At 31.7% G+C, this 26,742-nt stretch overlaps 1 protein-coding gene and 1 pseudogene across 2 annotated transcripts; one reads left to right on the top strand and one right to left on the bottom strand.

Annotated features, from left to right (window-relative positions):
- The first annotated feature begins 1,868 nt into the window (after positions 1–1,868).
- On the top strand, positions 1,869–3,888 carry LOC139892200 (probable ubiquitin-conjugating enzyme E2 16). Of its 2 annotated transcripts, none has more exons than XM_071875244.1 (6): positions 1,869–1,997; positions 2,176–2,279; positions 2,446–2,548; positions 2,637–2,700; positions 2,807–2,895; positions 3,401–3,888. In XM_071875244.1, exons 1-6 carry the CDS (start codon positions 1,968–1,970, stop codon positions 3,494–3,496), a joined length of 486 nt encoding a protein of 161 aa, XP_071731345.1. In that variant the 5' UTR covers positions 1,869–1,967; the 3' UTR covers positions 3,497–3,888. The 2 variants fall into 2 exon arrangements, with proteins under 2 accessions (XP_071731345.1, XP_071731344.1); XM_071875243.1 differs by having other exon boundaries at positions 1,871–2,003.
- Positions 3,889–4,059: 171 nt separating this feature from the next.
- Positions 4,060–6,187, bottom strand: LOC139889082 (peroxidase 72-like; annotated as a pseudogene).
- Between the last annotated feature and the right edge of the window lie 20,555 nt (positions 6,188–26,742).

Genomic DNA, 26,742 nt, shown 5'->3' with positions numbered 1-26,742 from the left:
GAATTCAAGATGAAACAGTTAGCAGCCGAGTGGAATGGAATTATGTGCCGACAGTTTTTCACGGACTGCTAAATCATACTCCGTTGTTAAATCAGTGGTGAATAAAAAGGTCTCAGAAAAATCTCAAACTTTTAAATTAAATAGTTTTATTTATTTTGGTCATTATGGTATAAAATTTGATCATTAATTTATTAAATAAAAATTACACCAACTGTCCCTCTCAATTCTGGGTAAAATATAAAAAGTTCTAAAATTTAACAAACAGCTCCTAAATACATTTTTAATAAGTCTATAATTTATAGAACTCATTTTCGGATCACCGTTTATTTTAAAATCATATAAGTTTGAATTAAACTTCTCTAAATAATAATCGAAACGTCCAACGAGTATTACAATCATTAAATAATTATTTTTAATATACTCTATACATATTTTTATATTTATTTTTATATATATACACATTTATTTACAAATAATGGTTCGTGAATCGTCGAGAATGGTCGAAGGTCAATGAATACATGAACACAGTTCAAAGTTTTTGAGATTTCAACATTACAGACTTTGCTTATCGTGTCAGAAACATATAAAGATTAAGTTTAAATTTGGTAGGAAATTTTCGGGTCGTCACAGATTGGAACCTTGTCTACGATTGGAGCAGTCAAATGAAGACGATCAGTAACCTCTTAATTAACGGACAAGTTGATCACAGGCATCGTTGATTTTGAGGATTTCAAATATGTTGACTGTTGAACTACCATAGGGGATGATTAACAGCAACTTTTGGAGTGATTTTAGTATTTAGATCTTTTTTTAGTAAAACCTATAAACATGAACCGACCGTTAATGATCTTGCCATTCATCTCTTTCATAGCCCTTTTAGCTTGACTTAAAGTTTGAAACTTTACAAAAGCAAATTTTCGATTCTGTTTCCATGCGACTCCCTCAATTACCCCAAAATTCCCAAAAGTGTAATTGATGATATCCTAATTGGTGAACCTCGATAGCCCACCCAAAAATAGAGTGGATTTTGGGGGGAAAGCATGATTTGTGTTATGATTGTGAGTTGAAAATTGTTGAGAGGATTGAAATTGATGTTTTATTGGGATTGAATTAGTGAAAGTAAGTTTGAAATCTGGGTTTGAATGTTGAATGGTTTGGGGAAAATTTGGTTGAGTCATTGTAGAGTTTTCATTCCCATTCCTCCATTCAAACCAAGCTCTTTTCTTAAAGGGAGATGATATATTCAAACTCAGTTTCGATGGATACACTTTCATTTGAGCCTATCTTTCAGAAATACCTTCAAACAAACTCCAACATAAATATTTCTGTAAGACATTATTTACGGGTATTTTAGACTTTTCTAGTTAATTTATCAAAATCATAAGTGGAAATATTACTACCCTTTATTAAAAAAAAAATTAAATACTCTCTCCGTCCCATAATAAGTGTCATGTTTGACTTTTTAAGGTCTTACTTGTAGGATTTTGACTTCAAATATTTTTATTTGTGTTATATAATCAATATCAATGAAAACACATTTTTTAAATGAATCTATGCATATAAGTTTCATTAAATATTATATAACAGAAATAAAAATATTTGAATTCAAAATCCTACTAGTAAGATCTTAAAAAGTTAAACATGCCACTTATTATGAGCCGGAGTGGGTAATAATATAAAAATAGATAGATATAAAAGGGGGATGATTCTAATACACCTTTTTTTGATCCTCACACACTTATTTTAACCTTTTACTCTTCTAATAATACTCCATTTCTTTAAATTGGTGTGTGAGAATCAAAAAAGTGTGTGTGAGAATCATCCCATATAAAAGACAACAAAAAGTTAAAATAAAAAACACGTCTGCGCGGGATTAGGAAAGTATGTAAGTACTCGTAATAAGGGTAATCCCACATTCCCACCTACGCCACTCCTCCCCATATCCACCTCCGTCGTTTTCCGCCGCTATGACCGGTTCCTCCGTCTCTTCTCGAAAGGTATCTGTACGTATATACATCTCTACATCTGTATCTATACCTATACGTATACTTTTACTTATACCTATACATACATCTTCTACGTATTCAACTCTCAATTTCATTCGATTTGAATTCAATTACTTATTTATTTTATTTATGTATATTTTCAATTTCAATTTCAATTTCAATTGATTAGGTTTTAAGCAAAATCGCAACCAATAGACTTCAGAAAGAGCTTACTGAGTGGCAGATCAATCCTCCTTCTGGATTCACTCACAAAGTCACCGATAATCTTCAACGGTTTCTTAATTTCACCTTTTTTATTTAAATCTCAATTCATAATTCATACTTATGTGATCAATAATTACCTCAATCAATGGTTTTTCCAATCTAGGGTTTCATAATTTTTATTAATTCTCTGTTTTGTGAATTATGATGTGTTTTTGTATTTGTTATGTATGTAAAGATGGGTAATTGAAGTGAATGGAGCTCCAGGGACTATTTATGCTAATGAAAAGTATCAACTTCAAGTTGATTTCCCTGAGAATTATCCTATGGAAGCACCTCAGGTTGTTTAAAATATTGAATTTGAATTCTGTGGTGGTTATGCAAGTTTGATTCTTATTATAATATTGTTTGATGAAATGATTTATACAGGTGATATTTTTGAATCCTGCTCCACTTCATCCTCATATTTATAGCAACGGCCACATATGTTTAGGTATTTTACACCAATCTGTTGCAACTTTGGATCACTTGTTTGAATTTCATAAGCTTTTGTTTCTAATATTGTGCAAGGTTTCAATTGATTGATTCTTTTTTTGTAGATATTTTGTATGACTCCTGGTCACCAGCAATGACTGTTGGTTCCATTTGCATTAGCATTCTGTCCATGCTATCAAGTTCTACAGTGAAGGTTATTACTCTGTCTTCTGCTTTAATTTTTAAATTTTATGTAATCATGTTCCAATTATCACAAATGGTTATTTGGAAAAAATTTCTAGACCTTCGTGTGAAGTTGTGTTCTTGAATAGCACCGCTCTTGCCCATAAATGTTGCAGTATGTCATGAATCTGATCAAGTCAATACGTTTTTGTAATTTTTTAATCCCGTATACTACTACTATTTGTTATATGTACAAGTAAATTGAGCCTTAATTGTCCCTGCTTGCACATATTGCCATTTACTAAACTAAAAGAACTAAAGTTGTTCCTGTTCGGGTTACCCGGGAAGGGCGAGTAATCCGACCCCATACTCTACTGTAAGCAGCCCATCAGGAATACTCGCCATCAGGAATACTCCCTGGCTATTTCCAACCCTTCCCTGGCCACCCCAAGATTCGAACATGAGACCTTTTGCAAGGATGTCAGGGCCCCAACCACATATTGCCATCTAATTACTGCATATGTTTATGCTTACAGGAACGCCCAGAAGATAATGATCGATACGTTAAGAATTGTAGAAATGGTAGATCTCCTAAGGAGACTAGATGGTGGTTCCACGACGATAAAGTTTAATAATAAGAACACACCATGTATCATCATTTACCATACAACGAATTGCTTTTATAAGCACAAGACTGCAAACATATGCAAAGAAGAAGGAATGATGTGCATCTCCATCTCATATATGTAAATGTAGGGCGAACTTTCTTTGTCGTTTGCTCAAAATGTAAGGATTAACTTTCTGTTCTTTCTTTTTAATATTAAGGTTTTTAAGGAAACATCTTTTCACCATATTCATTCTAAAATATGAGGGACAATATGTAATGGAAGAGTTATAACATGATTACAGATTTGTACTAAAGAAACACGCGTCTTGGTTTCTTGATAAATATGATGCCATGATCGCATTAATATTTCACTAGACTTTATAGAGAATGAATATACGCGAAGAAAGCATTTTTTTTTCTCGAGAATACGATGCCATGATGGCGTAAATATTTTCAGTAGACCTTATAGTAAATGAATATACTGGACGAAAAGCGCGTGATATATATGTATATAGTACATGACAGAATTATCATTCATTTAATGAAATGAAAACAAATTTACCAAAACACAAATGAAGATTCATTTTCTTATTTGTTGATCCTTCTGCAAATCTTTCTGATCTCTCCATCGTTACAAGTCAATGGAGATATGTTCCCCATCTTGATCATAGACTTCGTGAGCTGCTCGAAAAATCGTGCTGACTTGTTGCAGAATGATTCACCAAATCATTTGTTTGTTCATTTTGTTTATAGAGGATCGCATCGAAGCTTAAAAGTCCCTTTAAAGCTATTAAGTTCTTGTAGTACACATTATCAAACTTGGTTGGTGATTAAGGATTCATTGAAAACAGGTTTTGATCACCAACAGATCTTGGGCAGTTAATTCGTAGTTGAGCTACGTACGATTGTTTTAAACTAAAATCTGGTTGCCCGTTGCCCGTGTTGTATAGCCATTGCCTGAAGCTGGTGCACCTAGCATTTCCTATAGTGCGACTTCCTGCAAAACAGAGCCATTTTTTATCAGTAATGTTACCCCCCCCCCCCCCCCCCCCCCCCACCCCCACCCCCCCCAACACCCACCCACTGAATTATGACTTTAGGTTTGTTGAGAGTTGAGAGCAATCTTAGTGTTCACCGATTGACCAAAAAGGATACCTGAAAGTGCTACAAAATCGATAATATTGAGACCCTTGAGCTTGAATTTAGTCACGATGGTTTGCAACGTATTGTTTGGTGCCGCTATATTCTGGTCCGAGCCAGTTACACTTGCACCTAGTGAGTCCCTTCTTCCAAAGGGACATCCCATGTTGGCTCACCGGTCTGCGCAAACCGAATATAAGACGTAACTCAATGTGTGGGTTGAGCAAGTTGGGTAATCTGTCCATATTGAGTTGGGGCAAATGTTGAATCAGGTTGTTTTGAGTAAGCTTACTTTATTTAAGTTTATAAGTTCACTTAAATTAATTGTAAAGTATAAATATTTCTTTCTTTTTTTTTCCCCTAAAGACAAGGCTCCCAAAGTTGTATACTATGAGATTCTTTTAGAGATTCTTAAGCCTCAACCTCTTTAGGGATTCTAAGTATTCCTTTTTAATACCAACTTTCCTTATTTAATATTGGAGTTGGTATTTATTAATGGCAACTCTGAACTATAAATAAGGAATCAAGTTACATATGCTATTTTTAAACATAGCTTTAAGGGCTAGGTTAGCATTCTCTCAAAATATAAACCTCGTCTAATTAATCCTATATACTAATTGTCACGCGGATTTTGGTCGTTTTGGCCCAACCCCCGCCCAAATCTTGGTCAAAACGACAACAGTGGGAAAAAAGGGACCTCCGCGATCGCGGAGATACAAGGGGGAAACCCCACGATCGCGGGGTAAAAACGAACCAGACACCCCCTCCAACTTTGACCAATTTTCAAGTTCAACCCCCAAACTAGGGGTGCAAAATGTAAACTTATTATTTTAATTAAAAATCTTAAACACACTTCACATATATTTTCAACGGGACATTTTTCCGCTCGACTCGCGTAAAATTTTTTTTAACCCACTGTTCAACTTAAAAAAATCTTACGAACACAACGGGACTAACTATATACCCCAAACGGACACTTCTAAAAATACGCTCAATACCTCGGACTATATTCAATACATATACACACCTATAATACGCTCCGTTTAATATGAATACGCAATCAAAACGCCCCGCGTCAACGCGCGGGTCCATTTTGCTAGTTATACTTAAAGTTCGTTAAAATAGCTCACTTTATGTTTGTACCAAAACAGTCGTGTCTCTAGTTGCCAACGCCAAGATATCAGCACAAGAAACTGTCATTGGGCATGCTTTCTCGAGAGTGGATTTGGTTGTTAGGTTTTACTCAAATGTACTAATTAGTGCAAGTCTTTTTTTTGTTGTGTAGTACTTGGTAGCCAAGTCTAACTAGGGGAGGAATAACTTGGTGACCAAGTTCAACTTGGAGAGGAACTTGGTGACCATGTCCAACTTGAGGAGCAAATCTAACTTGGAGACCTGTGGAGAAAAATGGAGGAGGAGGAGGAGGAGGATGAAAAATCTTAAGAGCAAAAAAGAGAGTTAATGAGAGTCGACTTACTCTGCCCCTGTCCCGTATGGTGGTGTCGGTGATTTGATAATGATCAGAGCGAATTCTTTTATTGTAATCAACCGTTGTGAGAAGTATTAAGAGGTACATGATAATATTCAATAGTGTTGTAAAGAGCGTTCAATCTTGTATATTGTTCGTATATAGTGAAATTTAAGTAGTCGCTGGTCCCGTGGTTTTCACTCTTTCTTTAGAGGTTTTTCACGTAAAATGTTGTGTACGTGTTACTTTTATGTTCTGTCGATTTATTATTGACTTATACATGGTTGTGTGGTTCTTGGTGTGGGGTGATCGATCCAAACGTGGTATGTGGGCGTGGACGTATGGTCGATCCCAACAAACTGGTATCAGGGCGAGGTTCGTGGAGAAGAATCGTATAACCAGGAGGAAGTCAATACGTGAAGGGAAAACGACTATGGTTCGTCATATTTTGTGCAGCGACGAGAGAAATTTGAAGGTATGCGCTTGTTAACCGTTGGATCAGTGTGAAAGTTAGACTGTAGGTTCATACAAGGTTTTTACAAGATCTTACCGTTAGTTGAGCAGAATTGGGTGTTGCAGAGTCATCAACCGTTGGATCATCATGTTTTTTTGGATAGAGGGTTCAAAGCACTTTGTTAAGTAAAGTGAAATAATCGACTATGACGTGTCAGTGTCCAATTTTGAAAGTAAATAGTGGTGCATGTTAAATAACAAGATTTTGTGTAATGTGGTAAAATATGATTGGAAGTTTAATAAAAAAGAAATTAATTAATAATTTAAAAATGAAGTGTAAAATCGTGATTGGATGTCAAAAGAAACAGTTGACTGTCAATAGTTTGTGTGACACCGAATTACGTTAAGTATTTGACGCCTCACTAGGCACGTTTGGGCGTCAAAAGAAAAGCCACGTCCCAGGCACAAATGAGTTTGGCCGGGTCACTAAAATAATTGAAAAGCTGGAAATGTGATAGTAATATCTTTTGTGGATTTTGTGCCTTTTTAACTTTTTATAAAGTTTTACAAGTCAATACCCTAGACTAAATATACTCTCCTTTTTGTGTGTGCATATGGCTTAGTGATAGCCACTTGGTTGACAAGTATCCATCATCTTATGACCTCATTAATCTATCGGACATCACTATTAGTAAAATGGAATTCTGATTAATTAAGTTTTTCTTGATTTCGCGAGTAAGTTACATATTAGTAAACAAACGAGGTTTTCCCTTTAGGCTACAAGGGGAGGGTTAGTATTTTTACACAGAAGTGCACAGTCTAATAGAGTTATCCTATAATCGTTTTTGACCCTTTTCTTAGCACCCCAAGATATTAGTAAAATGACTTATCTGTATGTAGAGTATATGGAGGCAATGGCAAAGGGCAAGGTTTGCTTGAGTAAGGTTGTCTTTGGAAACTATTGAAAAGCCAATAAAAAGGCCCGAATTCTTTTACTCCGTAAAAGTTCAGTTGAAATTCCTACAAAATCATTTGATATTGCAATCTGATTTGAATATATTCTCAAATTCCATTCTCATCTCAAACTTGTGTTGAGACTTGAGACCTATCTGCTATTCACGCTTGTGTCCGAGAGACTTGAATACAGAAAATGGTTGCATTTTATTCGATTCTATAAGTATTGTTGGCTAAACTACATATCTTTAGGATCTGCAATGTTGTACCGATGGTTCTTTGTGTGACGACCCGGAAATTTCCGATCAAATTTAAACTTTAATCTTTATATATTTCCGACACGATAAGCAAAGTTTGTTAAATTGAATATCAGGAATTTTAAACTGTGTTCATACATTCATTTAACCTCGACCATATGCCAATGATTCACGAACCATTATATGAACAGATATGATTATATATGTATATGTATATATATATTATAACTTGAAAACATTAACAAAGTATTAGACGTATAATGCTTTACATGAACATATTTGTTTCAATATATATATATATATATATATATATATATATATATATATATATATATATATATATATATATATATATATATATATATATATATATATATATATATTCATATATGTGTCGGCAGCCACGTTTAATTCAATTGTAAGTTGAAAGGAAGGCTCATGCACTCGCATGAGGATCCTCTCACAAACTCATGCGAGTGCATGAGGGGATAGGTGTGGTGCACATCTTTTAAAACCTCGAACGTTCTCAGTTTTCTGATTCATTTTATCAATCTACCTTCATATACTCCGTAAGAATTATTTATTTATTTATTATTATTATTATTAATAAAGATTATTATTATTATTAATCTAAATATTATTATTAGTAGTATTATACCTAAAATACTACAACGGAGTGCTTTTCAAGTAATTTAAAAACGGGTTTTACGAGTGGGATAGGGCTAAGGAAATTATGGGTTATAGCTATGGAGATTATGGTATGGTTCAGGGGCATGCTCATGAGGTCAATCTAGTGTTTATCATCTCCGTTGCGTCTAAGTACCTTTCCTGCAATATTGAATCTCAATATTGATTCGTGAGTACTCATAATTTAATTTTTACATACTAATAGTGTATCCCTGACTAGTGCTCGAGTATATAGGATTATGCATGCTTGTACTTTTGATATTGCCGTTAGATAGGTTATGTTGAATCTTAAATTAGTTACATATGCGGTTGAGATAAGGTATAAGATATGCATGTCGTTGGAAAGCTAGCGAAAAATTAAGAACTTTTCATTTAGATATCGAATGGTTTCGATGAACGGATTAGAAGTTATAGTCAATTGAATTTTTATATTATTATTAAAAATGATTATTATTATCGTCATTATTATCATCGTTATAGTTTTTATCTAATAATAATAATAATAATTATTATTATTATTATTATTATTATTATTATTATTATTATTATTATCATTATCAATAAAAAGTATTATCATTAAAAATTGTTATTATTACTATCGTTATTATCGTTAAAGTTATAATTAATATTATCATTAATATTATCATAATATTTATTTTCATTAGTATTATTATAATTAAAAATTAATATTAGTAACACCTAATTATTATGATTACTATTATTATCATTAACACGAACGCGATATAAAAGACGATTAAAAGCTATTAAGCAAACCGATTAGGAAATAATGAGTATGAGTATCATGATGAAATTTAAAATATTGTAAGATATTGATTTAGATAAAATTATCGTTTTTCATTATTTTTATCACTATTATTATTAAAAGTATTATTAATATTAAAACTATCATTTTTACAAAATTATTATTATGAATATCATTGTTAATATAAAATTTCATTAATTTTATTAATAAGAATTACCATTTTATCATAATATCATTTTAGCAAATATAAATATTTTTATTATTATTAATAGAATAATAATAATTATTATTATTATTACAAAATAATATAACTTTTACTTACTATTATTATTATCGATATTATTTTATCAAATAAATATGTAATACCAAGATATTTTACTACGTGTAACATAATTACATTAATACTACCTATCATATTATTTTTATGATGTTAAATGAATTTTATAAATTTTATTACTTAAGATATATAAAAGTATATTTTATATAAAATCTTATTTATTAATAAATGAATTATATTATTTACTCTAATAGATCTTTTAAAAATATTTAAAAATATAAAACGATGATATTTAAACTATATAATAATTATGTATAAATTTTGGGAATCATTTTGAGTCAAATTGACTTTTGCTGACTTCAGCATATTAGTCTCGAGCATTAGGATTGTGGTACACTATGACTTGACCATATTTGTTAAGACAAATATTGACCAACATATAAATATATATACTTAATTTAGGTTCGTGAATCCGAGGCCAACCTTGCACTTGTTCAATGCCATCATATGTATTTCTACTACAAAATACAGTATTGTGAGTTTCATTTGCTCCCTTTCTAAATGCTTTTGCAATATATATTTTTGGGACTGAGAATACATGCGCTTTTATAAATGTTTGACGAAATAGACACAAGTAATTGAAACTACATTCTATGGTTGAATGATCGAAGCCGAATATGCCCCTTTTTGCTTGGTAACCTAAGAATTAGTAAACTAGTCTACTAATTGACGCGAATCCTAAAGATAGATATATTGGGCCCAACAAACCCCATCCGTTGTAGCAGATGCTTTAGTACTTCGAGTTTTTATATCATGTCCGATGGATGTCCCAGAATGATGGGGATATTCTTATATGCATCTTGTTAATGTCGGTTACCAGGTGTTCAATCTATATGAATGATTTTTGTCTCTATGCATGGGACGTATATTTATGAGAAATGGAAATTAAATTCTTGTGGTCTATTAAAATGATTGAAATGAATGATTATGATAAACTAATGAACTCACCAACCTTTTAGTTAACACTTTAAAGCATGTTTGTTCTCAGGTATTAAAGAAATCTTCCGCTGTGCATTAGCTCATTTTAAAGATATTACTTGGAATCATTCATGGCATATTTCAAAAGACGTTGCATTCAAGTCGTTGAGTTCAGTAAAGATTATGATTAAGTAAATTACAGATTAGATCATTTATAGATGGATATTACGAAATGGTATGCATGCCTGTCAACTTTCGATGTAATGAAAGTTTGTCTTTTAAAACGAATGAAATGTTTGTAAAATGTATCATATAGAGGTCAAATACCTCGCGATGTAATCATATGTTATTGTATTCGTTCTTATGGATTAGGACGAGTCTTTACATGTGGTATCAGAGCGGTGGTCTTAGCGAACCATGTCTGCATTAGTGTGTCTAACTGATAGTCGTTAGGATACATTAGTGAGTCTGGACTTCGACCGTGTCTGCATGTCAAAAGTTTTGCTTATCATTTTATCGGAAATTGCCTGCTTATCATTCTCAGTCTAGACACATCTTATTACCTTGATTGCATGAATAGTGTAAAGACAAAATTCATATCTTAACGTATCTGCTAATTCATATCTTAGCGTATCTGTTACTGTAAACTCTGCCTGACATATTCCGTAAAATCCTCCGTAATCTACGAAATCTTTTGCTATATATATATATATATATATATATATATATATATATATATATATATATATATATATATATATATATATATATATATATATATATATATATATATATATATATATATATATATATATATATATTCTAGGTAATTAGAATACCATCCGATAGCCGGAAAATCATTTCTTAACGAAAAATTCTTTATTCAACCGTACGAAATGGAATTCGTCATTAGTTCAAGTCCCTCGGATTCCGAAATGGAATCCCATTCAAGCTCCGAAAGCAGTGTGACCGGAATGGATCAACCAATCAGCCATCATCTATTCTGGATGAATTGGGGATGGGTTCGTAGTCTCCTCAATCATTGGAGACAAGAAGAAGGTGATCCTTTCCATCCACCACATTGTCCTCTTGGTGAAGAACCAGAAGCACTCACCGGCGAACCTGTTCGAAACACCATTTTCTCTCTCATTTCCAGAGTATCTCGTCACGATTATATACTACATCAAATTTTAGATTTCATTTATCCGCTCGTCCAAACCGACAATCACCCCGGTGTAATAGAAGAAGTCAACGAGCTTCGCGCTCGTGTAGTGGCTTTGGAGAATATGGTGCAAAGGTTACAAACACCAGCAGCAGCATAAATAGTACCACCATCAGCAACACCAACAACAGCACCACCACCAACAACAACATCCGTATTCCACAACACAACATCATAATCTGTACCAATGTCATACGCCATGCAAATATCAAGAAATACCAACAACAACAAACGATGAAGTATTAATTTATAACTTCATTGAAGAGGTATCTTTGTGGCGATTATGTAATCTCCAAAGTCTTAGAGATTATTTAATTCTGACCGTAAAGCAGATGAGTAAACAGAGACGGTAGAGTATAAACTTTGATCGAAAATGGTGCACGATTTACAAGCTAGACCTGTTTTACCAACAGCATCAACAATACCGTTAGCATCACCAGCACAGTCAGTGCCGTCAGCATCGTCAAAATCAACAGCACCTGTAACATCACAAACTCCGTCAGTTCAAGAATCACTGTGGACATCATTACGAATCAACAACAAATATATTGTATCAACGAGTTATGAAGTATTAACTCATTTCCACCGAAAAGAGTTATATGTATATCTTATATATATAAATCTTTAAACCATAATAAATCTTTCCGTACTAAGATATCATGAGTGAATCTTAACTACTCGGTTAATTCATATTAATAATATGCAATAATGTATGTCCTTTGTCCGCAACTTAACCGTCGTTAATTACAATCTCTGTTTTAAATTTAATGAATTCTATCTCATAATAAATCAAATGTATTATTCAAATATATGTTTGATTTTACACTTTCATCATCGATGTACTCGAAACTTTTTAGATAACATCATTCGTACCTTACGAAGTTCACAAGAATTTCAAAACACCAACATCATGCATCAACCAATAACAAAGTATTGATTCATAATATCATTGAAGAAATACTTATGTGATTTCTAAAGTTTTAGGGATTACTCAATTCTAGTTTCAACCGTAAATCAATGAGTTTAATTTAATATTAACTCATTAAATCTATGTTACATCTAAAGAAAATATGAACATATATATTTTCATAAAAGACTGTAACAAAATTCTGTTGTACAAAATATTAATTGTGAATTTTTTTTTAACGGGTAGGTTATACCCAAGAGATATATAAATTCACAATTAATATGTTACATTCTTCGAATATGATTATTCAAATTATCAACTATACTTCCTACTTTCACAATAATATACATTCTTTCATAGAAATCAAAACAACCATACTCATTCAAACCCAATTACATATTCTAATTTTGAAACCTCAGAATTCAATTCGAGATATAACCAGTACCATCACTTGTAGATTCCTACATCTTTCAAAGCTATACTTTAACTTCAAAACTGTGTTAGAACATCATATGTATATTAACGATTATAATCTGTGTTCAAACCCTCCGAAATTTCTGAAGACACTTCAAATAATGAACAATCGAGATGATAATCCAACCACTTATTACCCACAGTTATATACCTGAAAAGCTCTCGAAACCAAAGTCATAATGTAACACGTATCCGCGTCAAATCCTTTGGCATTTATTAGCAAAAAAAAAAATGACTTTTCAATTCCTTTTCAATGTAGCCAGTTTTGTCACAGCTTCAGCAAGTCAACCTCGATTTTTCAGTTGAAACAATCTTATTATAACCTCGATATACATGTTGCCCTTTCACCATCGTTACCGGGGAACCGTTTATGTTTCACCACATTAGCAGTAAACTTACCAACAACTTCATTGATCTTTAAGCCTCTCCGAAAAATCACTGTACCTATTCATTGGAAACCCCATCATTTATTCATCCGCATCTTGTAACAAGAATTTTCATGCCAATTACTGGAAATCAGCAATTAGTATTTTGAAATCTCGCAGCATGTCTACGCCAACAGTTATATGTGTACATATAACGTCTATCTTCTGGACTTACATACTTCGAATGTGAAGTTTCTGAAAAACACCCTAAATTGAGAACTAGTTCTTCGAAAGTGGAAAAATGCTGATGAAGCAGCAAAAACTGTAAACAACTTAACAGTAAAAATTTTGATGATAAAGATTAGTGTATTAGCGAAGCTCAGAGAAAGAGAAGTTTTGGAACTGGAAAACGGATTGAGCAAAGTATGAAGGAGGATGTGGACAAATCACAAAGACTGAACCTGCCTTCAAAGAATCCAAATGATTCAGTATCTGCTAAAATCATTATCGAATACCTTGCTCCTGACTCTAAACCCTTGTGGACAATATTCTTTATCATCCTCTAATATTAGAAATTCTAAGATATCATCGTATCTTTCATTATAAATATCCTCCATAATTCTGAAGATATTTCCATAATTATTCTTATCAAAAATCATTTACCTCTTCGCGCTATCTGTATTACATCATAAAAGAAACTATTTTAGTTTCTAAATTCTGAAACATTCGAGTTTAAAATAGGAATATTTTTGAAGTAGTGTTGGGAGCTGAAGCATGAGTTAGTATAATATAATGACACTTGATCAACGTGATTATATTAAAGTAATTCATGCTGAGTTTCTAAATGGAACGTGATGATTCACAGATCATAAAGTCATCATGTGCTATGTTATACGACTCTTGTATTCTATTTAACCTCTAAAATATCAAGAAAATATTTTCTTGATGATTCGATCTTTTCCAGGGTATTCTGGTAATTTAACAAATCAAGATCGTGCCATTACCATTTCCTTCTTAGAACATTAACTATGTTCATTCCGAAATTCATATCTACAAATTCTGGACCATTACAAGCGGTGTTTAATCTCAAGAAGAAGAAACGAAAGGACAAGACTCCGAAATAGAAATTGGGGTATAAATCGCAGCAAATAAAAGAGAGCATTAACTGGGGGTGACAATGATTATAGAAGACAGAAGCAGGAACATCGAAATGTAAGGGAAGATATAAAACCCAACAACAATCCAGAAACTATAAACCGTAGATATCGATACAGATAGCAATGTAAAGACATGGGAGAACTAAGAACACTATAAAACCCAAAATATAGTAGAAGTAAATAGATTCTCCTGGCAGCAGGTGAAAAAGAAGAATGACTGATATGAAATTTAGGAGTATATCGAGAACCAGAACTGGATGGAGCATATTGACAAATGACTCAAAGTATGAATTAAAGGAGAAAGAATAGAAGGTGTGAGTTGTAAGAAAATGAAGAGGGTGGAATTTATAGCAAAACATCCGATAGAGCAATCAAAAAGGATGATCACATTTAAAGCGAATCCTAATTCCCTTGGTTATCGGAGAATCAAATCTTATTACGAAGATTTTCTCCAAATCACTTGAACTTGAAAATCAATCCTATCTACGTCAAAAAATATGACGAATTTATACCTACTCAATTCACTCTTTTGGTGATAGCTTCACTCGTACTCTTCACAAAATCAAATGGTTTTGTCCATATTATTCAATGATGATAAAACCCTAATCTTCAGCTTATATGCGTCATGAAAACATACTTATTGTCAGCCATTACCATCCCAATCAAATTTTGGGATGAAATTTCTTTAACTGGTAAGTACTGTGACGACCCGAAAGTTTCCGACCAAATTTAAACTTCAATCTTTATATATTTCCAACACGATAAGTAAAGTTTATTAAATTGAATATCAAGAATTTTAAACTGTGTTCATACATTCATTTAACCTCGACCATATGTCAATGATTCATGAACCATTATATGAACGAATATGATTATATATGTATATGTATATATATATTATAACTTGAAAACATTAACAAAGTATTAGACGTATAATGCTTTACATGAACATATTTGTTTCAATATGATTATCGACGAAATTAAAAGATAAGATCAAATGATTAATTTATCAGATACATTAAATTATGATTACGAGTCTCTTTTAAGAGGTCCACATTGATTTGAGAAATCTTTCCATTTTAACAATATTCGGAAAATGGTAAAGTGATTTCCAAGTAAGAACAAATTGTCAGTTTCGAGAGTTAGACAAAGGTTAGTGGAAGATTAAATTTCATAATACTCGATTGATCTATTTTCAAATATTCGAAAACGCTCTCCGATACAATGGAACTTGACTATTATTATATCCCTGTTTAAGTAACGTAAATTAGAATATTAGTTGTTGAATATATGAATAACTTGCAACGTACATTAAAACGTGTTCATTAAATATATATATATTTTTAAATTAGTTTACTACACAATAGTAACATTCGCTTAGTGATGCGATTGACATTTAAAAAGTTAGTACATAAATGAATTGTATCTATTTAAGTTTTCAAATGAAAACGTTACGAGTTATAATATTTTTCTAAACGATTTTAAAACGAACTTTGAAATATAATTAGTTTTGAAAGACTAAATATTATATCATTAGATAAATATTTCAAAACATATATATTATGTATAAATTTACAAATTTAAATAAAAATATATATATATTTTAAATTAGTCATAAAACGTCCTGATTTAAAATAATATATTTGGACAAACAACGAGCCACTGGTTTATAAAAGCAAATGACCACAACGCTCAACTTCATAAGTTACATTTATTATAAGGTAATTTTTTGATGAGTAAGTCAAACTATTAATAAGGGTACACGTCGCGTAACGTAAAGGGCTAGTTTTCTAAGCATACGAAAGTGCGTTCGAAAAACCAAAAGTGGTACATGAGTCGAGTGACAACGCACGAGTCATTTGAACAAAAATTACATTTTTACTACGCACGTAAATATAATATAATATTTAATTAATTGTAAAGATTAAATATATTATATATTAAATAATATATATATATATATATATATATATATATATATATATATATATATATATATATATATATATGTGTGTGTGTGTGTGTGTGTGTGTGTGTGTCGGCAGCCACGTTTAATTCAATTGTAAGTTGAAAGGAAGGCTCATGCACTCGCATGAGGATCCTCTCACAAACTCATGCGAGTGCATCAGGGGTTAGGTGTGGTGCACATCCTTTAAAACCTCGAACGTTCTCAGTTTTCTGATTCATTTTATCAATCTACCTTCATATACTCCATAAGATTTATTTATTTATTTATTATTATTATTAATAAAGATTATTATTATTATTAATCTAAATATTATTATTAGTAGTATTATACCTAAAAAACTACAACAGAGTGCTGTTCAAGTAATTTAAAAACGGGTTTTACGAGTGGGATAGGGCTAAGGAAATTATGGGTTATAGCTATGGAGATTATGGGTATGGTTCAGGGGTATGCTCATGAGGTCAATCTAGTGTTTATCATCTCCGTTGCGTCAACGTACCTTTCCTGCAATATTGAATCTCAATATTGATACGTGAGTACTCATAATTTAATTTTTACATACTAATAGTGTATCCCTGACTAGTGCTCGAGTATATAGAATTATGCATGCTTGTACTTTTGATATTGCCGTTAGATAGGTTATGTTGAATCTTAAATTAGTTACATATGCGGTTGAGATAAGGTATAAGATATGCATGTCGTTGGAAAGCTAGCGAAAAATTAAGAACTTTTCAATTAGATATCGAATGGTTTCGATGAACGGATTAGAAGTTATAGTCAACTGAATTTTTATATTATTATTAAAAATGATTATTATTATCGTCGTTATTATCATCGTTATAGTTTTTATCTAATTATTATTATTATTATTATTATTATTATTATTATTATTATTATTATTATTATTATTATTATTATCATTATCAATAAAAAGTATTATCATTAAAAATTGTTATTATTACTATCGTTATTATCGTTAAAGTTATAATTAGTATTATCATTAATATTATCAAAATATTTATTATCATTAGTATTATTATAATTAAAAATTAATATTAGTAACACCTAATTATTATGATTACTATTATTATCATTAACACGAACGCGATATAAAAGACGATTAAAAGCTATTAAACAAACCGATTAGGAAATAATGAGTATGAGTATCATGATGAAATTTAAAATATTGTAAGATATTGATTTAGATAAAATTATCGTTTTTCATTATTTTTATCACTATTATTATTAAAAGTATTATTAATATTAAAACTATCATTTTTACAAAATTATTATTATGAATATCATTGTTAATATAAAATTTCATTATTTTTATTAATAAGAATTACCATTTTATCATAATATCATTTTAGCAAATATAAATATTGTTATTATTATTAATAGAATAATAATAATTATTATTATTAATACAAAATAATATTACTTTTACTTACTATTATTATTATCGATATTATTTTATCAAATAAATATATAATACAAAGATATTTTACTACGTGTAACATAATTACATTAATACTACCTATCATATTATTTTTATGATGTTAAATGAATTTTATAAATTTTATTACTTAAGATATATAAAAGTATATTTTATATAAAAATTTATTTATTAATAAATGAATTATATTATTTACTCTAATAGATATTTTAAAAATATTTAAAAATATAAAAGGACGATATTTAAACTATATAATAATTATGTATAAATTTTAGGAATCATTTTGAGTCAAATTGACTTTTGTTGACTTCAACATATTAGTCTCGAGCATTAGGATTGTGGTACACTATGACTTGACCTAATTTGTTAAGACAAATATTGACCAACATATAAATATATATACTTAATTTAGGTTCGTGAATCCGAGGCCAACCTTGCACTTGTTCAATGCCATCATATGTATTTCTACTACGAAATACAGTATTGTGAGTTTCATTTACTCCCTTTTTAAATGCTTTTGTAATATATATTTTTGAGACTGAGAATACATGCGCTTTTATAAATGTTTGACGAAATAGACACAAGTAATTGAAACTACATTCTATGGTTGAATGATCGAAGCCGAATATGCCCCTTTTTGCTTGGTAACCTAAGAATTAGTAAACCAGTCTACTAATTGACGTGAATCCTAAAGATAGATCTATTGGGCCCAACAAACCCCATCCGTTGTAGCAGATGCTTTAGTACTTCGAGTTTTTATATCATGTCCAATGGATGTCCCGAAATGATGGGGATATTCTTATATGCATCTTGTTAATATCGGTTACCAGGTGTTCAATCTATATGAATGATTTTTGTCTCTATGCATGGGACGTATATTTATGAGAAATGGAAATTAAATTCTTGTGGTCTATTAAAATGATGGAAATGAATGATTATGATAAACTAATGAACTCACCAACCTTTTAGTTGACACTTTAAAGCATGTTTATTCTTAGGTATTAAAGAAATCTTCCGTTGTGCATTAGTTCATTTTAAAGATATTACTTGGAATCATACATGGCATATTTCAAAAGACGTTGCATTCAAGTCGTTGAGTTCAGTAAAGATTATGATTAAGTAAATGACAGATTAGATCATTTATAGATGGATATTACGAAATGGTATGCCTGTCAACTTTTGATGTAATGAAAGTTTGTCTTTTAAAACGCATGCAATGTTTGTAAAATGTATCATATAGAGGTCAAATACCTCACGATGTAATCATATGTTATTGTATTCGTTCTTATGGATTATGACAGGTCTTTACACTTTGACCCTTATATATATATATATATATATATATATATATATATATATATATATATATATATATATATATATATATATATATACATACTAAAATGCATGCCAAAAATCGTAGTTTTTGGTTTTTTGAGTTGTCGTTTTGAGTTTGCGTTCACACTACATCCGGTCCCTCAACTTTGGCTTACTTTACAGAATACCTATATACTAAAATGCATGCCAAAAATCGTAGTTTTAGTTATTTTGAGTTGTCGTTTTGAGTTTGCGTTTGCACTACATCCGGTCCCTCAACTTTGGCTTACTTTACAGAATGACCCCTCATGTTCACATTTTTTTAGGGGTAGAAAATGAAAATATATAATTTTATGAAACTAAAATAAACTAATTCCACCCGAATTTTTAACGGACCCTATCTTCTCGCTCGGTGCGAGTTAAATTTTTTCGAGACCACCGTCCAACTCGAAATAATCTGACTATCACAACGCGACTAACTATACGCGCAACGGACATCGTTAAAAAAATACTAAATAACGGGCCCTATATACTCACTCGGTACGAGTTAAAATTTTTCCGAGACCACCGTTTAACTCGAAATAATTTTTCGTACACAACGCGACTAACTATACGCGAAACGGACATCTTTAAAAAAACACTAAATATTTCGGAATATATCTCATACATATACATACACGTCCAATGTGATGACCCGAAAAATTTCGACTTATTTAAACCAATTCTCTATATGATTTAATATTTTCGTCATGATAAGTAATGCATTTTGTCAAGTTTTAAAACTTTTGTAAATGAGTTTTATATAACGGTTGACCACCTTGTTTGTCCGACGATTCACGAACATCATAACTTGTGATAGTTATATAATTGTGTGTATGTGTGTGTGTGTGTGTGTGTGTGTATATATATATATATATATATATATATATATATACGAAAACATGCGAATAATATTTATATATGAAATGATAAAAATTTACTATTAAATGATGCAATTTTCAAATTAAAATTTTTACGTATTTAATCGTTTTATTTTTATGATGTAATTTTTCTTAATTTATAAGAAAAACGCAATTAAATCAAAGATGTACAAGCTTTAAAGCACAACGTACAACAATGTAACTTAAATAGTTGAATCGAAATTAATTCATTTACTATTCATATGAATAGAAAATGAAACAAAATTAATTAATTTACTATTCATATGAAAGTGACATGTAATTATAAGTTACATAATATACCTCTGAAGTATTTAAAAAATACGAATTTTTAAAATTCAAATGAATCTTGTGATTTACTGTGGCATAGAATGATCAGTAGACTAGTACGTACACTCTACATCGAATGTATATAGTAATTTTATAAATAAATGGACATTTTTACAAGTAGTTTTATAAAAGCTTAAGACCAAAATAAATATATGTATTCAATTATAAAAAATGGAATTCTTTTTATTTATACTTTTACCCATCAATTATTAGCAACAGAGAACGAAATACCGGTCCGTGAAAACTGTCGGTAGAAATGACAAAATATGGGTGGCTTTTAAATCCCACGTTTGATTCTATATTATTATTTTATTATTACTTTATTATAATTATATTATTATATTATATTATTTTATATATATATATATATATATATATATATATATATATATATATATATATATATATATATATATGAATGTCGTTACATTGTGTTTGCAGAGAATTAAAAACACACACAACACACACGATCACCATTTTACTCAGTATTATTATTTATTAAATTATTATTATTATTATTATTATTATTATTATTATTATTATTTTTATTATTATTATTAAGATTAATATTATTATTATTAATCTTATTATTATCATTAGTAGTATTATGAATATTAGTTACGTATACATAAAATACTACGACGGGGTTATGCTCGAGTGATTTCAAAATGGGGTTTCAAACGGGCTAAAGCTAAGGAAATTATGGGTTATAGCTAAGGAGGTTATGGGTATTGCTTGGGGGTTTTAATCATGAATCAAAGGCTAACCTTTCATTTGTCATCTCTGTTGCATCTGCAAACTTTTCCTGCAATATTGAATCACAATACTGATACGTGAGTTTATAGATCCCTTTTTAATTGCTTTTGAAATCTATATTTTTGGGTTGAGAATACATGCACTTTATTTTAAACGCAATGGACACAAGTACATACTAAATTCTACACTGAGTTTGAACCGAAAATCCCTTAGCTTTGGTAACTAGTAACTGCCGGTTATAAGAACTGGTGGGCGCGAGTAGTTATATATGGATCCATAGGGCTTGACATCCCCGTCTGTTCCAGGTATAGAAACCCTAGCATGAACTATAAAACAGACGTATGCTATTTGAGTTTAGTACACGTTGGATTGCGTGTATTGTACATGTTAGTTGCATGTATGTTAAAACAGGGGTACTTATTATAACGTTAAAGTTTAGTTACCAGGGTGCTCAATCTTGTAGAATATTTTGATAAACGTTTCTGGATGAAACAACTGAAATCTTGTGATCCACCTTTATATACAGAGTATGCGCAATATTAAAACTATGAACTCACCAACCTTTGTGTTGACACTTTTAAGCATGTTTATTCTCAGGTTCCTAGAAGTCTTCCGCTGTTTGCTTATACGTTATACAAACTATGTGCATGGAGTCATACATACTTTATTCGAGAAAACTTTGTATTCAAAAAATCATCATCATGTATCTTATTTTGACTGCATTGTCAACGGATGTATTATTGTAAACTATTATTTACGGTGATTGTCTATATGTAGAAATCATCAGATGTCCAAAACCTTGGAATTAGATATTGATTTATGGTGTGCCTTTTCAAAAGAATGCAATGTTTACAAAACGTATCATGTAGAGGTCGAAACCTCACTATGAAATCAATGAATAAAGTACAGCATCAATAGCGATTTTGACGGGTCGTTACAGTTGGTATTAGAGCTTGAGGTCATAGGGAACCAGAATTTTCATTAGTGTGTTTAACTGGTAATTGTTAGGATACATTAGTGAGTCTGGACTATGACCGTATCTGTTTTTACCGATTTTTGTTTATCATTTCTTGTCGGAAAAATTACCTGCTTATCATTCTTAAGTCTAGACACGTTTTCCTGCATTTATTGTATAGATAGTGTACAGACAAATTCATATCTTAGCATATCTATTACTGTAAACTTTACCTGATATCTTCCAAAGATTCCTCCGTAATTTATGGAGATTTGGTATTATATATACATATGTAAATTATGTATTGAAGAGTACCAATCTAAATCCTATAATCTATCTCACAAAAAAAAAATCATTTCACTGATTATACAAGATGGATCACGTATCTAATTCAAATTCCTTAGATTCCAACAACTATTTTGATATGGATTTCCACTCGAGCTCCGAAAGCAGTGTAACCGGAATGGATCAACTAATCAGCCATCACCTATTCTGGATGAATTCTGGATGGGTTCGTTGCCTACTTAGTCATTGGAGACAAGAAGAAGGTGATCCCTTCTATCCACCACATTCCCCTCTTGGCGAAGAACCTGAAGCACTTACCGGTGAACCTGTTCGTAATACTATTTTCTCTCTCATTTCCAGAGTATCTCGTCATGATTATATACTATCTCAAATTCTAGATCTTATTCATCCGCTCCTTCGAACCGACAATCACCCCGGTGTAATAGAAGAAGTCAACGAGCTTCGCGCTCGGGTAGTGGCTTTGGAGAATATGGTGCTAAGGTTACAAGCACCAGCAGCATCACCGACATCAACAGTACCACCATCAGCAACATCAACGGTACCATTACTACCACCAACAACAACGTCCACATCATAATTTGTTTCACGAGCATCAACGTCACACGCACCATAGATACCAAGGAGTACCAACAACAATAACCAATGAAGTATTAATTCATAACTTCATTGGAGAAACATTCTGCGGCGATTATGTAATCTCTAAAGTCTTAGAGATTATCTATTCTAGCCTTAACCATAAATCAGATGAGTGTACCGAAATGATAGAAGGAAGAGTAGAAACCCTGACAAGAATGGTGCGTGATTTACAAGCTAGACTTGTTATACAAGCGCCACCGGTAGTACCACCAGCATCACTATCAGTATCACCAACACCAGCAACACCTATAGCACCACAAGCTACACCAGCTCCATAACCATCAACGATATCGACATTACAATCATCAACGGATATATTGTATCAACGAGTTATGATGTAAGACCCTAATATTTATTGTACAGAGCTGTAAATAAAGTACATGAAGTGTGGGTGACGTTGTGTATTTAAACTGAGGTTAGAATCCGAACTGGGCAAGGTGCGCTTAGCGCACACCTAATGGTGCGCGTGGCGCACTGTCCACTGTAACCGGGTTCTGCTTGTTTTAATCAGATATTTTGATGGGCTTTTTGGTAATTTCACTTGTGGACGAGTTTAAGGCCAGTAGATCAGTTTGGGGAGAGTCATAACTTCATTATCAATAACCTTATCCTTTTCCACTTCAATTTTAGAGAGAGAGAGAGATTCTTGTGTGAGAAAGCTCAAGCAAAGGAAGGAGGAGCTAGTTTTGAGTCTTAGCTCGAGTTATAAAGTTGTTCATCTCCTCTCTAGCTACGTTTTGGTTGTGGTGGTATGTTCTAACTTTGATTTCCTTATTTTAATTGATTTAAGGGTTAGGGTTTGGGATAGTGATGAACATAAAACCCATATTTAATGATTTTAGGTGTTCTTGGGTAAGATGGAGTCATGAAGACTCAATGGTAACTAACCTAGGGTTTCAAAGTGTTAATTGATGTTTATGAGTCCTAATTGGTTAGTTAATCATTAGCACACCTAGTAAATTGGTAAATAGGTGTTAGATGGGTTAGTGGATGACCCAAAATGGGTGTGTTGACTTTAAATTACTCAAAGGGCTAATGATTGACCTAGTTGGGAAATATGGGTATGAAATACCCTTATTGTGTATTAGTTAGTGTTGTTAGATCTTAATCACTAGCTTTGAGTGATTTATGATGGTCTTGACCTTAATGGGACGGTTTTGGCGTTAATGGGGCATTTAATGCATTTAAGTCATTAAATGCACATAAGTGAATTATTGGTATTTAGTCCAACTAGTTTGTGTGTTGATTGAAGTACTTATTATATTAGGTACTTTGCTTTGAAGCTTGTGGAAGTATAAAACCATCACCGAATCGTTAAGGTGAGTGGAATAATTATATGCATAGGTATATAATGTATTTATTTGTGTAGCGTGAGATGTGAAGTGTCGATGTGCTAAGACACCACGTTCACATGACGAGTGAAGTGTCAATGTGTTAAGACACCACTCGGGGAGAAGTATCGATGTGTTAAGATGCCACCCCAAGTAAGTTGAAGGGTGAAGTGCCGATGTGTTAAGGCGCCACTCGAGGTGAAGTATCGACGTGTTAAGATGCCACCTCAAGTAAAATGAAGAGTGAAGTGTCGACGTGTTAAGACACCACTCGGAGTGAAGTATCGACGTGTTAAGATGCCACTCCAAGAAATGACGAGTGAAGTGTCGACGTGTTAAGACACCACTCGGGGTGAAGTATCGACGTGTTAAGATGCCACCCGTGGGGTTAGTGTACGACGTGATAAGTGCACTAATGGTTGTTATGAACTCCGATGGTCCTTTAAATACCGTTCCCTCGTTCGATTGGTAAACCATGGTTGTGTATTATTTTGTAGCATATTGTATTATGTCGATCATATGTTATTGATTACGCTAGTAGCGGTTTGTTGGAGATTATTAGCTTTGTACTTGAGATGGTATGCTAATTGTATTGCTAGCGTATATGCGGTATATGTGTAAGTGATTGCAAGTAGGTATATTATATATATGGGTATAATTATTGCATTCACTAAGCTTTGCTTACCCTCTCATTGTTTATCTTTTTATAGGCTCTGGCGGAGACAATGAAATGTCCCGTTCTTATTGATTAAAAACGTTTCATATTAATTGATTTCGTTGAGAGGTTTTGACCTCTATATGAGACGTTTTTCAAAGGCTGCATTCATTTTAAAACAAACCATAACCTTTATTTCATCAATAAAGGTTTAAAAAGCTTTACGTAGATTATCAAATAATGATAATCTAAAATATCCTGTTTACACACGACCATTACATAATGGTTTACAATACAAATATATTACAACAAAATAAGTTTCTTGAATGCAGTTTTTACACAATATCATACAAGCATGGACTCCAAATCTCGTCCTTATTTAAGTATGCGATAGCGGAAGCTCTTAATAATCACCTGAGAATAAACATGCTTAAAACGTCAACAAAAATGTTGGTGAGTTATAGGTTTAACCTATATATATCAAATCGTAACAATAGACACCACAAGATTTCATATTTCAATATACATCCCATACATAGAGATAAAAATTATTCATATGGTGAACATCTGGTAATCGACATTAACAAGATGCATATATAAGAATATCCCCATCATTCCGGGACACCCTTCGGATATGATATAAATTTCGAAGTACTAAAGCATCCGGTACTTTGGATGGGGTTTGTTAGGCCCAATAGATCTATCTTTAGGATTCGCGTCAATTAGGGTGTCTGTTCCCTAATTCTTAGATTACCAGACTTAATACAAAGGAGCATATTCGATTTCGATAATTCAACCATAGAATGTAGTTTCACGTACTTGTGTCTATTTTGTAAATCATTTATAAAACCTGCATGTATTCTCATCCCAAAAATATTAGATTTTAAAAGTGAGACTATAACTCACTTTCACAGATTTTTTACTTCGTCGGGAAGTAAGACTTAGCCACTGGTCGATTCACGAACCTATAATAAATATGTACATATATATCAAAGTATGTTCAAAATATATTTACAACACTTTTAATACATTTTGATGTTTTAAGTTTATTAAGTCAGCTGTCCTCGTTAGTAACCTACAACTAGTTGTCCACAGTTAGATGTACAGAAATAAATAGATATATATTATCTTGAATCAATCCACGACCCAGTTTATACATATCTCAGTATTGATCACAAATCAAACTATATATATTTTGGAATCAACCTCAACCCTGTATAGCTAACTCCAACATTCACATATAGAGTGTCTATGGTTGTTCCGATATATATATAGATGTGTCGACATGATAGGTCGAAATATTGTATACGTGTCTATGGTATCTCAAGATTACATAATATACAATACAAGTTGATTAAGTTATGGTTGGAATAGATTTGTTACCAATTTTCACATAGCTAAAATGAGAAAAATAATCCAATCTTGTTTTACCCATAACTTCTTCATTTTAAATCCGTTTTGAGTGAATCAAATTGCTATGGTTTCATATTGAACTCTATTTTATGAATCTAAACAGAAAAAGT

This window comes from Rutidosis leptorrhynchoides, chromosome 2, assembly GCF_046630445.1.
Source record: "Rutidosis leptorrhynchoides isolate AG116_Rl617_1_P2 chromosome 2, CSIRO_AGI_Rlap_v1, whole genome shotgun sequence".
Lineage (NCBI taxonomy): Eukaryota > Viridiplantae > Streptophyta > Magnoliopsida > Asterales > Asteraceae > Rutidosis > Rutidosis leptorrhynchoides.
This window is presented reverse-complemented; position numbering and strand designations above follow the sequence as displayed.